Below are 14,230 nucleotides of genomic sequence, written 5' to 3' on the forward strand. Positions count from 1 at the left end.
AATTATAACTAATGAGCCTAATCAACCTATTGGCGAACGGGAGTTCGAACCCAACTCATTTATAAGAACAATAATTTTTGAGTTCAAGATCGTCTCGTTTATTTCTCTAAACGAGTCGAATTGACCTGCTAACGAGTCAAGTTAAACTTGGTTAGCGAACTACTAAAGATTCAAATTAAGCACAGACATAACTACATATCATAAGTTATGACCATGTGGTAATCTACAAATTCAAATGTTCAGACACAACACAATGTCAAAAGAAAAACACTATGAACACAACATCAAGCAAGGTTGAAGACAAACCTGCATTCGACTCGACAAAAATCACCTCCCCGCCTTCAAAGAAATGCCTCAAGCTCCGCCATCTGATGTTGCCACTCCGCGCTGTCGGGGGACACCTCCAAAAGCTTCATTTTCCTAACATACTCGACGATCTTTTGAGGAAAACCACACCTCTTATTCACTTCCAACCTGAGGAAATCCTCATGTTGCAGAGGAAATACCGCGCCTTGCCCATACGCCTCTTCAAAAATATCCCACGCCTCGTCCTCCTCCATTTTCACTTCCAAAATTTCTTGGCAACCAATGCGCCGACACACTCTCAATGAAGAAGTTGTTACAATCAGTCGACACCCGTCTCCCTGAAACATACATTCGACATTTTGTAAATCTACGGCTTCCCTTAAGTTGTCCAATATCATCACAAAGTTCCTCCTTCGTTTTAGCTCATGGTGCAGTCGGGCCACCCTTTTTTCCAAGTTATTCTCGCCTGAAAGCGTTGTGCCTAATGCTTGCGCTATGTCATCCTGCAACTTCTTTATGTCGGAGTTTTCAGAGACTTCGATCCAATATACACGATCTTGAGTTTCTTCAAGAAGCTTGTTGTTGATATGCATTGCCAACGCCGTCTTCCCTCCTCCTGGCGCGCCGTAAATACCAATAATGTTGATGTTGTTGGTTATGGCTGTGAATATTCGATCCAAGTTTCTTTGAAATGCCGCGCCATACATTCTACCAGGTAAAAGCTTCTCACCCCTTATTTCATGATCATCAAGAACAAGCTTGCCGAAATGGTTACTCTGCTTGATGTGATCTGTAACTCTTTTGTTCAGCTTTCCTAAGCGATCGGCGCAATGAAAACGGCTCATATGTCCTTGTTCTTGCACTACATTTTGCAAATCACGAATGCTTTGTCGAATTTCGGCTTCATCCTTCAACCATTCGTCTACTTCTCTTTTCCTTTTTCTCCTTCCTCTTAGCTCTTCCACCTCCAATACTGTCTTTATGTCGTATGCTGAATTTTCTAATCTCTTTGAATTTCTTTCCAGATCTTCCAATTTGGCGTGAAATTCGTATATGCTTCCACCTTTGTTTACCAAAGCATCAGCAATTTTCTCCCCAAATCTGGAAGCAACTCCTTCAATTAGCCATTCCTGAGCTTTTTTGATACTATCTCTCCATGTAGACATGACGTGTGTTTCAACGATTTTGCTCTGCAGATAAGAACTTGTAGTGATTCATTTAGACTACCAGAATCGGAATAAACATTAGGAAATTATTCAAATCATTTGGACAATTTTCCCCAAATCTTACACGTTTGCACTTCAGAATCACTCCAATTCCATTCGATTCGATTTGGATTTCAATTTCAATTTCCATTTAGACTAAACGCATATTCGGTAGAAGAGCCTCAAGTGATTTCACAAACAGCATATTTGTTTCACATACTACGCAGAAACCTCGACAACAGTCGTATTATAAGAAAAGATGAACCGAAGTAGAGCAAATCAAAGATCATTATGCCGGAAGAAATTAAAAGTATAAAGCTGGAGTTACCTCGATCCAGGCAGCAACAAGAAGCTTCAAAAATCGGTTTCTCTGACTCCTCCGGCTACGACGATTCTGTTTCGGCAACGAATTCCATTACTTAATCGAGGATGATTCCCTTGGTGTTAGATTTTAGCGATTCTCCAGAGGCAGTGTTGTGCACAGCAGCACAATCCTTCCAAGAAAGTTCACTCAGTCAACTGTAAATAGATAAAGGTGTGTTTGTTATCAAGGTCTGTTTGCGCCATTTTTATTTTTTTTTTAGTATTCATTATTCTCAATAATCACAAATTTAATTAAGCTGCGTTTGTCCAACGTTAACAATTTGCATTAATAAAAAAAATTATTTTTGGTCCCAATATATTTAAAATTTATTAATTTTAATTTTAATATAAAAATTTTATTAATTTTGTTCTTAATATAACTAAAACTCATTATTCTTGTCCCAATATAAAATTTTTATCAATCTTAGTCCCAATATAACAAAAACTCGGTCATTTTTTGTCCAATATAATCAAATCTTATTTTTTTGTCCCACCGTCAACAAACCGTCATTTATATTTATATTTGAAGAAATTGCATAATATTGCAAGTCCATATCTGGAAAACCGTCGGTTTGTTGACGATGAGACAAAAAAAAAATAAAGTTTGATTATATTCGGACAAAAAATGATGAATTTTGGTTATATTGAAATTAAAATTGATAAAAATTTTATATTGAGACAAGAACGATGAGTTTTGATTATATTGACCAAAAATAATGAATTTTGGTTAAATTTTTATATTGAGACCAAAATTGATATTTTGATTATATTGGAGTTCAATAATAATTTTTTTCCCTTGTATTAATGATTATATTCCTTTACAAATTAATGTTCTATTTTTATAATAATTATTGTTTTTTTTTCTTTTTAATACACAAATTTTATTATTTTGTTTTATATTTATTTATTTATTTATTTATTTATAAAAAAAATAAGAAATAAAATTTAAAATTCATAAAAAAAAATTAATAATATAAAAAGGTATAATATCAATTAAGACAATTGAAAATGCTAAGAGAATATATTTTATTTGTAAAATATTTAATTTTATTCTTTTAGTTCGCATGATTTTTTAAAATTATTATTAATAATTATTAAAAATTAATAAAAATTCAAAAATATCATTAAAATTTGTTTTAGTTAAAAAAATAATATAATTTTTTTTTAGAAAATATGAATAATTTTTATTAAAAATAATATAAAATGTAAAAAAATCATATTTTTAATTTTTTATTTCACAATAATTTTAATTAATTTACTAGATTTATAATTTTAATAAATTATATTTTATTTTATTCAATTTTAATATAAAATTTATCTCATAAAAATTACTATAAATAAAAAAATAATTTAATTTGTTCTATTTTTTTTCCTAATTTTAATCAATTTAGATATTTAACAAATATAAAAAATAAATTATTTCAAATTTATAGGTTACTAAAAATATTAAAATAATTAGTAAATAATGTAATAAAATATATATTAATATAGAGATATATACGTATGAAAGGATGTATTTTAAACAAAATTAAAGAATAAAAAAACTATTTTAACTGTAACTTATATAATTTGCTAAATATTTAAATTATTTATACGCAAGCAAACAGGCGCTTGGAATTTTCCTACGGGATAGTACTATTATTTATTTATTTTTATATAGTAGGTAAATAAATATATACAGCATTGTATCATCCAACGGTGCCAATCATTCAATCTTAAAAATCAACGGTGCTGGTTCATTCCATTTCTACATAAAGTCTCCTCCTTGCTAAACCCTCGGCGTCCGCATTAGGGTTTTAAGCTTCTCTGCAGTCTCTCCGCTACGAACAAAGCATTCGCAGGTACCATTTCGACTTCTTCCCCTATCTTAATTGAGATATTGTAGCTCAGCTGCGCGATTCGATCTTTTCTGGGTGCATGACCGAACTTATTTTGGATTTGATTCTGGTGGTTGTTTTTGTGTTTCGGATTTATTTTAATTTTTTTGGTTTTTGTGAATCTTCGAGCTTAGAGCTGATTGATTCTAGATGTCGGTTGGATTTCTTTTCGGGACTGTGGAAATGGTGAAAAATCAGATTGTATACTTAGTCGTACTATGCTATGCGCTTTTCTTATTTGATCGTTGTGTTCTGTATTTTGTTCGCATTTTTTATGTCTTTAAAATTTTTGGAACATGGATTAGATAGACAAACTGCGTCTGCTGTAGATCTATTTTTTCTTTGGATGTTTGCGGTTGCTCAAGTGTGAATCTAAACAGAGATCATCCCTGAAATGCGTTTGATGTGACTTATTTTTAAACAAGATATGATATACTTAATAAGATGCGGGCTGTTTTTCATTTCTTACATTTATTTATTTACTTTTCATCATCAAGCCTTTGTAGGAACATTTGGCATTGATATATGGCAGTAGCTCTATTGGCTCTCTAGTATGATCATGATAATATTACATGGGAGATAGATTTAATTTTGGCATATTTACATCAGTGAAATTTCTAAATTGAAGCTTATTCCCCAGCATTTGTGGTCGCTACTCAAGGAGTTTGTTTGTGCTAGGTTACAGCCATGGCTTTCTTTAGGAAAGCTGGGAGTATGTTGGGGAGAACTATGGTTGCCCACACCAACCACGAAATCTCATCTTCGAGATCTTCCATCCTACAAGCAATAAGATTCATGTCAAGCTCAAAGGTCTTTGTCGGAGGTGCGACACCTATTTCCTTGCTTCATTTTTATTTTTTGGTATTATGGGGCATTAGATTATCTAAGTATTCATGTATCATTTTGTTGATTGAAAGCAATATGTATTACTCCGGCACTTTTATATTTCAGGGCTTTCCTATAGTACTGATGATACAAGCCTCAGAGAAGCTTTTGATAAGTATGGAGAAGTTGCAGAAGGTAATATCTCTGAGACCATAGAGCCTGTCAGTTTGTCAATTATTTTATAGTTTTTGGTGCATGGTGTGCCAGGCAGAGTGTGTGACATATACAATACTCGCATACTGCCTTGGTCTCTGTTTTAGGTGGGATGTTAGATGAAATATGACAGCCGAATGGAGTAAATTGAGGAAATAGATTCTATCTAACAAGCATTTTAAGTGACTGATGTTTATGTTGAGTGATTTGGTAAAATATTAAGCTCCTTTGAACTATATATTTCTCATTTTAGAATAATTATGTATAAGATGAGGCAGTGAATTTGGAATTGAACTAAATTGTTGGTTGCATCAATAAGGCCTTGTTAGATGAACGATGTTGCGTCTGTAAGTCACGATATATCCTAAATCACATGTTGGAGATTCAACATTTTTTACTGCATGATTTTCTCTTTGTTGCTGATGTCATTTGTTCACTTTGCAGCAAGGGTGATTGTCGATCGTGAAACGGGTAGGTCTAGAGGATTTGGCTTTGTTACATACTCGTCTCCTGAGGAGGCATCTGCTGCCATCCAGGCTTTGGATCAACAGGTTTTGATTCTCTTGAACTTGCTCTTCTGCTGCACCTTTATTTCCTGTTTCATTGCAGGTTTTGATTGATATTTCTTTTGACATCTTTTAGGAACTTCATGGCCGAATGGTAAGGGTGAACTATGCAAATGACAGGACACGTGGCTATGGAGGTGGAGGTGGAGGTGGGTATGGAGGCAGTGGAGGTGGAGGTGGTTATGGTGGCAGTGGAGGCTATGGAGGCAACTATGGTGGTGGTGGTGGTTATGGTGGCAGTGGAGGTGGCTATGGAGGAAACTCTGGTGGTGGAGGTGGTTATGGTAGCAGTGGAGGTGGCTATGGTGGTAGAGGTGGTTATGGTGGCGGTGGAGGTGGAGGTGGAGGTGGCTATGGCGGCAGCTATGGTAGTGGCATTTATGCTGGAACTACTGATTATGGTGGTGACAGTAATCCAAGCAGCAATAATTACGGAGGTGGGAACTTGGCTTACGGTGGCAATGATCAAAGCAGTGGTGTTGCCGGTGGTGCTGGAGGGAGCGAAAACCTGTTCAACAGTGATTTTCGTGATACCTCATCAGGAAATTACAGAGCGAATGAAGACTCTACCGATAACTATGCTGAAAGAAGTGGCCAATCATAGATCTTCTTTCTATTTTGCTCCAAGCTGATTCAGCTTGTAGAAAAGAAAATTCGCGCAAGCTGCACCGAACCATCGGTTTGTTATTATTTTCTTTTAACTGAAAGATGTTTTAACTTTTCGTATTTGAGTGGGATTGAGCTTCCCTGGATTGCATTGTCCTCAAACGCTGTTATGTTTTGTTCTCTGTGGTTACTGGTTTTTTTTTTTAATAAATGTGTTTTAAATGTTATGCCCTGTAAAATACAGAGTTTAGCTGATTATCAAAATGGTTGAACAAACACAAATTAGTTTTGTTCAAGCCTTCATAATGTTCTAAGGCTTGGAGAGACAAGTCTGGAATTGCTCTGTTTCTGCGACAACTCGATACATGGCTTTCTCCAGAGGCCGAATCTCCCTAAAAACAAATGTACATCAAAGGTAAGTTCTTTTTGCTTGTGTATATTCGATTGAACTTATTGATAGCCACTCATAGTTTATCTCATTAGTTTCTCTATCGAATCCTTCACATCTCTCAGAGTTGGAATAGACTGCATAAACATCCAGGGAACACATTGGCCATGCTTCTCTAAAATTCGGTGATAGTTTGATTACTGCACCTGGAATTAAGAAAACATGAGCTATACATATGGTTTTGTTTCTTTGTTTCAATTTTCTTTCGAATCACACACCGGCACGAAGCTCTCATTCAAATCACAATAAATTTCTTGCATCCCATTTTTGTCTGCTTTAGAATTTCAAGTGTCATCATCTTCATGGATGCCCTTGTCCAACTGCAACTACTGATTACATGACATCTTGTCACCTACATACATTAACGAACCTTAATCAATCCCTTTAGGCATAACATGAAGAAGCAATAAATTTTGTTTGTCACAGTGCTACACCATTATCCAGCTTGAGAAAATGAAGGATGTGATCTGTGCTGCTTTGCAGGGAAACCACCACAATTATGTAAACAGGTCCCCATCTTGACTTACAGCACACACTTCCAATCTTGCTTTCATTTTCTTGTGCTATTTTTGAGCTTAAACATCACATCTTTCACTTGTAATAAAAGAATAGATCCCACTAGATGATTAGTAGTAGACCTCTATGAGTAGTGTTTTTATACGATCGACATAGAATGGGATCCACACGCTCTTCTGATCAGTCCAGCCTAGACTTTAAGTTAGCGCGCACACGTACACATAGATATATTCTTCGAATTAAAGTGACTTGTCGACCGGATAAGAGATTTGTACATGGATAGAAGTAGGGGTCAAGATTACAACCTAACACCAGACAACAACTAAGACAAGTGCATTGATGATTGACATTAGTTATGCTGCTTCTTCCATGCATTTCCATTGAATTGAATTGTTTTGGTTAAATTATGGCCTCTTAATTTTGTCATTTGGTAGTCCAAGTTTGTTGGTTGTTTTTGGTCCACCACTCTCTATGTCATGAATCACTTTGTGGCTAGACAGACCATGCTTTGATTCCCCTCGCAAAGAAGCCTGGATAAAATCTTTTAAAGGAGATTTATTGGTCCATGTGTAGGCAATGGATTTGACATTAGTGGTGTACAGTTCTTGATCTCTAGGGAGCATCACAATCCATCTGTGCTGTCATGATCCTTCAACCCCCACCCCCACCCCACCCCACACACACATATGCATATGATAAGTTACTGAGTGAATTTTATTTTACTGTATTCTGTTATCAAACTTTCTGTCTCTTTTTATTTATAACTGAAACACTTCCTTTCTGCAAGATGAATAGTAGTGAACATTCTTTTTTGAGGTAGGGGTCATTTTGGGGGTGGGGTGTGAAACCAAATATAGAGATAAAGAGATATGGAAATGTGAAGGGAACATGGTTGGTCCACCAAATTAATAATTGTCCTCAACATTGTTCTATCTAGTTGGACTTGAAAGCAAGATCTAAAAGCTTTTTGTAAAAAGGGTTTGATCATCTACTGTTGGTGAAGAAAAGAATTGGAATCAATAATGTGTACATACATTTAAATGAACTATGAATTTTGCTCAATGGATAGGATAGAGAATGGGCAGCCAACAAGGAATATAGACTTAGTCCTGTCATATGTATGTATGTATGTATATATAATATATATCTTTTATATATTCTGATCCTTAAGGGTCCCTCAAAAGGATGAAGTATATGTCTAAGCTTCATCAATTTTAACTGTTTGCTTGGAATGTTAGGACCACCTCAAAATATGTTCACACTCAATGTGAAGAAAATACTTCACCTTCTTCATTTATCAGTTTGAGGTTTACCGAACTCTTTGTCGGTCTTATTTATTATTATTTTTTTCTCAGTATGTGTCCACAAGTGTCTCTTCTTGATCCATTTAGTATGGAATAAGTTTATTTTGGTAACAAGACATGACATGCTATATTTGGTTATACATCACTTTTGGGAGGGTTTTTTGGGATCAAAGAAGGATCAACAATATGAGTTCCTTTCAATATGCTTTGTTTTCATTCGAGTGCGAAAATGCTGTGTAGTGAAGGAAAGTAAATTGTTGTTCGTATTTTATTGACATGAGCAGTCTGATTTCCTTATTTGTTATTTATAAATTTACATTGGATTAAGAAATGAAAATTTTATTGTTAACAAGACATAAAAATTACACACAATAAGAATTTACTAGAGTTACAAAAACCCTGTTTGAGCTTTTCCTGATAAACTAATGAGCTCAAGATATGTATCATCTTCTTTCTTTCGTTCTTTCTTTTTTTGACGAGGAATTTATAAATGTAGTATAGTGAACCTATGCACACTTGCAAACATATAAATAGACAGACAGATAGATATAGATAGATCCAAACATATATATCACTGTAAGAACAACTATATATCGTCATTCTTGTTGGGCATTGTTTGGCTGTGACAAAGTGACTGGTGTCTTTGGTGTCTGATTAGTAGCTTGTTGTCTGTAAAGAGCAGCCATCTTGTTGAAGAAATCCATGTTCATGGACTGCTGAAATGCACAAAACAAATACATATAACATTTATATATGATATGATATTGAAGAGAGGTTGTTGAGAATAATGTGTCAAAATTAAATTTTTTGACCACACATGAAAATGAAAGCACCATTAATGGCTGATGCATGTGTGCTTCAATCCTTAGATTTATGTGTTCCCTTTAGAGTCTATCTAATTGCTCAATCAATGCAGAATTTGACACTTACTAATAAACATTTACAAATCCCTTTTGTCTTTTTCTTTTTTCTTAGTTTTCTTAGTTTTTATTTTAACAAGATTAATGATTCATACTTACTTGTGCAATAAATGATTGGTAGGCCTCGTTGAGATTGGACATCGAAGCTTGATGATCGCGGGCGCTTGGTTTTGGAACAACGGGAGGCATGGAGAATGGCGGCGACATGAATGAGGCCGCGGAAGGAATGGAGTTTGGGAAATTTCTTGCTAAGGTGTTGACATCAAGCATTCCCATGGCTGCCGGCATTCCCGGCGCCACTCCCATTCCCATCCCGATTCCCATTCCCATTCGCGCCGCGGCCATTAAAGACATCTGCTGGAGCTGCTGCTGCTGCTGCTGCTGATGCTGCTGAGGTATCACCATTTGAGACATTGACATGTTTCTTGCAGCACTCATCATTTGAACTTGTGCTTGCAGCTGTTTAAGGTATTCGATTACCTCGTCCAGCATCGACGCCTTGTCCGTCTGCAGAGACTATTACATTCAAATAAGTTTAAATTTTTAGGTGAACGGTTATTTAATAATATCTGATTGAATTAAAACTGACCTTACTGGCATTTGGGACCAGCTTCTGGAGAGCCCTCATCTTCTCATTGATTCTGTCCCTTCGTCTCTACATCGATTTATGCTTATTAATGCTTCCAATTTGCATAATTTATATTTATATATATAATAAATTTTGTTAATGAATTGAATACCCTTTCTGATTGATTATGTATGGCTGCAGCTCGACTTCTTCTCCTAAAGCTTTCCCCCTTTTTGTTCACTCTTTCTTCCACCTGGTTTTCCTGCAATTTTTTCATTTTTAAATCCACATAATGTAAAAATAAAATAAAATATATAATATATATGTGTATTTGTGTATATGATGATGGCATGTTAGATGTCACTGTGCCGTACAAAAAAATCCAACTGGATATTCCATTGTTGGCAAGAAATGAAGGATTGGGTGTCAGCCTTAAATCCGACACGACACTGTTCTTCTCTCCCCAAAATCAATCATTGGATGCTCGTAATTATATCATCAATCAGGGGTTTTTTTTTTTTTTTTCTAATTCCAAGAAAATCGAAATTAAATTAATTAGAATAAACGCTATGATAATCATTACCGAATTAGAAAAATGGCAGCCGGAATCATCATCGCCGCCGCCAATTCGGGCGCTCTTCAAACTCCTCGGAGATTCGAACGAGTTCCACGTCATCATCGTCGCGTCGGTTTCCCGGCCGACCGTCGCGCTGGCGCTGGCACACACCGACGCCGACGCCGCCGCCCTCTCCTCCGCCGGAAAACCTCTACTTCTTCCCATACCCCTCTCCGGCGGCGGCTCCGCCGCCCTCCCCCGCTTATTCACCGCCCCTGCAGGATTCTTCCCCGCCGTCGTTCCCAGGTACCTGGAATTACCCTGGCCGGAATTCTCCCTCCATTTTCCGGCGGAGGATGCTGCTATGGAGCTCAAGCTTCCCTCCTGATTCTGTTCAATGTGCAGCATTTGTACGTCGTCTCCCCATTTTGGGGATTTGGGGGCCACTGAATTTTTAGCCTGAAGATTATTCTGGTGGAAGCTCGAGAAAGTTGCCTGATGAACAATCGATTCAAGAGTGTGATCTTCAGGTTTACCCCAGGTGGTTGCAGCCGGCGCCGCCGCCGTAGATTTGATCTGAGGAAGGATTCCTCCAAGGCCATGTAAAGCCAATTGTCCATTTTCCCAGGTAAGCTCAGTAACCTCATAGTTAGCCCTGATGAATTAACATCAAAAAAGTTTCTAGGGTTAGGGAAAGCATATATGATGATCAAAATTGTTCTTCTGAGGATGGAAATATAAACATACATATATATATATATATAAATATTTAAAGAACAAAAAAAATGTTGAAATCATTACTAACATGGATAAGGGTTTCAGACAAATGAAAAAAGCTAGGACATGAAACCACTCATATCACTTATATATATATGTGTATGTATGTGTGTATGCATATATATAAAGTCTTGTCAAGAAACAGCTAGTAGTTGAAAGGCATGATAAAAAGCGAAGTGAGATTTCATTCTATCCATATATTATAATCAGAGAGGAAAACAAAAGCAAAATATATATAGAAAGAGAGAGAATAGAATAGAGAATAATATATATATATATATATGTGTATATATATTTGTGATAAATATGAAAATAGTACATATTAAGGTGAATCAAGATGCAGTAAGTAGTATTAGGTAGGATATAGAATACAGACATGGGGACAACATAGTTAGTGAGGTTGTGGTCTGATTGCACGTGAGTTGCTAATTGGTGAGAGGAAGAAGACGATCTGTTTCTCTCTCCTCCATTGCCATTTCCACCATTAGTAACAGCAGCAGCTTCTTGTTCTTGTTCATGTTGTTGTGGTCTTTGATGGGTGAGATTCCAGCTGGGCACTATGCACTGACTACTACTCATCATCTTCATATATATATCTCTGATCTCATTCACTCTCACTCTCTCTCTCTCTCTCTCTCTCTCTCTCTAGAAATTGAATTGGACTGTGTGGGATGAGGGATTCATCTGTTGTGTGTGTATGAAGTATGTATATATATATGATGATGATGATGAATCTATGGGGGGGTGGTTTAATTTGTTGGATGAATATATAATGAGGGTAGGGGGTAGCGGGGTAGGGTAGGGTCCCATATTTGGAGAGGTCAGCTTCAGAATGATAAAGATTTGGGAACAAGACATGTGGTGGCAAAGAAACCTCTTTTCTTCTCTACTCTTCTTCACCTTTGGATACCAATGAGGATAAGTCTTGCCTTAATTTGTACTGTACGGTCATCTATATATTTGATGTAATAACTTTTTTGTAAAAAAAAAAAAAAAAATCAAAATCAAAAAGGTTATAATTTTTTATTGAAAAACATATTACATAGTAAAAAAAGTAATATATATATATATATATAGTATAAAGAGAATAGACCCTGTATATTTATACATTTTTATGATGAAAAACCCACTCCTAGTTGACAAGTTTTTTTTGTTTTTATTTTTTATGGTTTAGAATCTCGCAATTCTTCAAGTACGCTTGGGATAAAGTTGGAATTTTGTTCGAATTTGAATTTGTTTACTTGTATTTTTTTAAAAGAAATTAACCTTTTTCTTGTATTTGGAACATCAATGTTCTAAACCAAACAAAAGTTTCAATTCAAGCACAAGTTTTCATATAAACAAGCTAATATTTGTGTTAATTTGATTTTATGTGTGTTTGATTTGTATTTGTAATTGTGTTTATATTTTTTATGATTTCATGTTATGTTTTATACAAAAAAAAAAAAAGTATATTTTTATAAGTAACTTTAAAATTTGTAAAGAAAAAACATATAAAATAAACTAAAGTATATTGAGCTTAGTTGCTTAAAATTTGTCACAAAAAAATAAAATAGTTAAAACAATAATTGTTGCCATTTTTGTCGCGAACTATACGTATACTAAACTTTCAATATCATTCGAAATCGGACAAGAGAGATTCCGTGACAAACATGATGATCTCGAACACAATAGATTTACTATGATGGTGATGACGACAATTAAATTCAAAACTAAGAAGTATATAATGAAGTCAATCGAGTATGACAATGATTAAAAAGATCATAACCAAGAAAAACCTTGATTATAATAAAATTCATTGGACCATTGACATAGAAACAATAAGTCAAGCTAGAAAATTTAATGAATCTACACCCCATATATATATATATACACAAACGAGAGTCGGCAGGATGGATATATGCCAAAATTTCAACTTCGAATTATTATATCCTCCATCAACACTAAATATACTGGTTTACTTTGGACGCAGAGTTTAATAAACATAATATTTTAATAGTAATTGATGATATTTTTGTATAAATATTATTTTATTTTTTTTATGTGTAAATCAATGTAATAATATTAAAGTAGATAAGTATAAATTTGAAGGTATTTGTAATATGCAGTGAATTTTATTCTTAATAAAAAGAGAAATACATGTTTTCTCCTTTAAAGTATAACAAAAAATGTCATTATTAAGTTTTGTTTTATTTTTCCCCAAAAATTCAAAGTATGCTCGAGAGCAAACATGTCTCCATCTAATGAAATTCGACTAGAGTGAAAGGTGATGCCTTTCGCAATTTGGACCACTCTATAAGTGTGCGCGTATGTATATATTCATGGGATTTCAAGTTTGGTCTTCTTATATATGTTTCTATGAAGTTTCATCGATGATTTATTCGTGCATCTAATACATCAAAATTCTTGGTTGGTTCTCAATGACAAAAATCTTTAGACCCAAATTGGAGAAAGTAGGTATCCCAATTTGTGATAAAAGTGGGCAAAAGGGCCTACTCTTTTTGCTCGGAATATTGTCACTTGTAAGTCGACAAATTCAACTTCTATTGTTCGGCTTGCTTTTATTTCGACATGTTAGGGAAATTTAGGTAATAAAATTTCTACCCAAGAATGAAAAGAAACAACATAAAAATATAAATTCAACAAGGGAAAGTAAAAATGAATAAACGTGGGAAATTGTGGGAACTTTATTGTACGCGATAGAGTATTACAACTTGACAAAAGAATTATACGTAGGCATACGATCGAGGTGGAGTGACAATGACTACTTCAATAATATGTGGTTCTGTTTACACTTTCTATTCATCAACAATATATATATATATTTTTTTTAGATATTTATTTTTTATATAAAATACTACATTAAATATTTAATCTTTTTATTATTTTTAAATTTTTTAAAAGCTCCGCAACTCCAAAATCCTCTATCTAACCGGAGTTATATATATATATTTTTCAGTAACACTCGTTTTTCTAACCGTTGATGTAAATAGTGTCTTCTTTTAAGTTTGATTTTGATTTTGATTTTGATTTGAATTGAATAGTTGTTTGAACGTAATAGTTTATAAAAATAATAATTATAACACTATATGTTTATAGAATTTTATGTAGTAAAAAAAGAATTAAACTACACGAAAAGAATAAAATCACTTAGTTTTTAATGATGCAAAAGAACAGAAT

General features: G+C 34.5%; 3 protein-coding genes across 10 annotated transcripts; 1 reads left to right on the forward strand and 2 right to left on the reverse strand.

Moving 5' to 3' along the window:
* Window positions 1–29: 29 nt before the first annotated feature.
* Window positions 30–2,030, reverse strand: LOC127240152 (disease resistance protein RPS5-like). Of its 2 annotated transcripts, none has more exons than XM_051258652.1 (2): window positions 1,840–2,030; window positions 30–1,496 (listed from the first exon to the last, which is right to left on the reverse strand). In XM_051258652.1, exon 2 carries the CDS (start codon window positions 1,470–1,472, stop codon window positions 342–344), a length of 1,131 nt encoding a protein of 376 aa, XP_051114609.1. In that variant the 5' UTR covers window positions 1,473–1,496; window positions 1,840–2,030; the 3' UTR covers window positions 30–341. The 2 variants fall into 2 exon arrangements, with proteins under 2 accessions (XP_051114609.1, XP_051114618.1); XM_051258661.1 differs by having other exon boundaries at window positions 30–1,509.
* Window positions 2,031–3,597: 1,567 nt separating this feature from the next.
* On the forward strand, window positions 3,598–6,107 carry LOC127240115 (glycine-rich RNA-binding protein blt801-like). Of its 4 annotated transcripts, XM_051258615.1 has the most exons (6): window positions 3,673–3,715; window positions 4,392–4,574; window positions 4,703–4,771; window positions 5,234–5,340; window positions 5,432–5,645; window positions 5,697–6,107. In XM_051258615.1, the coding sequence occupies exons 2-6, from the start codon at window positions 4,439–4,441 to the stop codon at window positions 5,957–5,959; spliced, it is 789 nt and encodes a 262-aa protein (XP_051114572.1). In that variant the 5' UTR covers window positions 3,673–3,715; window positions 4,392–4,438; the 3' UTR covers window positions 5,960–6,107. The 4 variants fall into 4 exon arrangements, with proteins under 4 accessions (XP_051114555.1, XP_051114564.1, XP_051114572.1 ...); XM_051258598.1 differs by having other exon boundaries at window positions 3,598–3,715; window positions 4,430–4,574; window positions 5,432–6,107; XM_051258607.1 differs by having other exon boundaries at window positions 3,615–3,715; window positions 4,437–4,574; window positions 5,432–6,107.
* A 2,445-nt stretch (window positions 6,108–8,552) lies between these two features.
* LOC127240093 (transcription factor PIF7-like) lies at window positions 8,553–11,764 on the reverse strand. 4 transcript variants are annotated; one of them, XM_051258563.1, is made up of 6 exons: window positions 11,427–11,764; window positions 10,301–10,928; window positions 9,890–9,979; window positions 9,739–9,804; window positions 9,249–9,665; window positions 8,553–8,942 (listed from the first exon to the last, which is right to left on the reverse strand). In XM_051258563.1, exons 1-6 carry the CDS (start codon window positions 11,636–11,638, stop codon window positions 8,826–8,828), a joined length of 1,530 nt encoding a protein of 509 aa, XP_051114520.1. In that variant the 5' UTR covers window positions 11,639–11,764; the 3' UTR covers window positions 8,553–8,825. The 4 variants fall into 4 exon arrangements, with proteins under 4 accessions (XP_051114520.1, XP_051114511.1, XP_051114528.1 ...); XM_051258554.1 differs by having other exon boundaries at window positions 8,553–8,945; XM_051258571.1 differs by having other exon boundaries at window positions 8,553–8,945; window positions 9,249–9,656; window positions 11,427–11,762.
* Window positions 11,765–14,230: the final 2,466 nt, after the last annotated feature.

This window comes from Andrographis paniculata, unplaced genomic scaffold (assembly GCF_009805555.1).
Source record: "Andrographis paniculata isolate CXL003 unplaced genomic scaffold, ASM980555v1 Contig18END, whole genome shotgun sequence".
In the NCBI taxonomy this organism is placed as follows: domain Eukaryota; kingdom Viridiplantae; phylum Streptophyta; class Magnoliopsida; order Lamiales; family Acanthaceae; genus Andrographis; species Andrographis paniculata.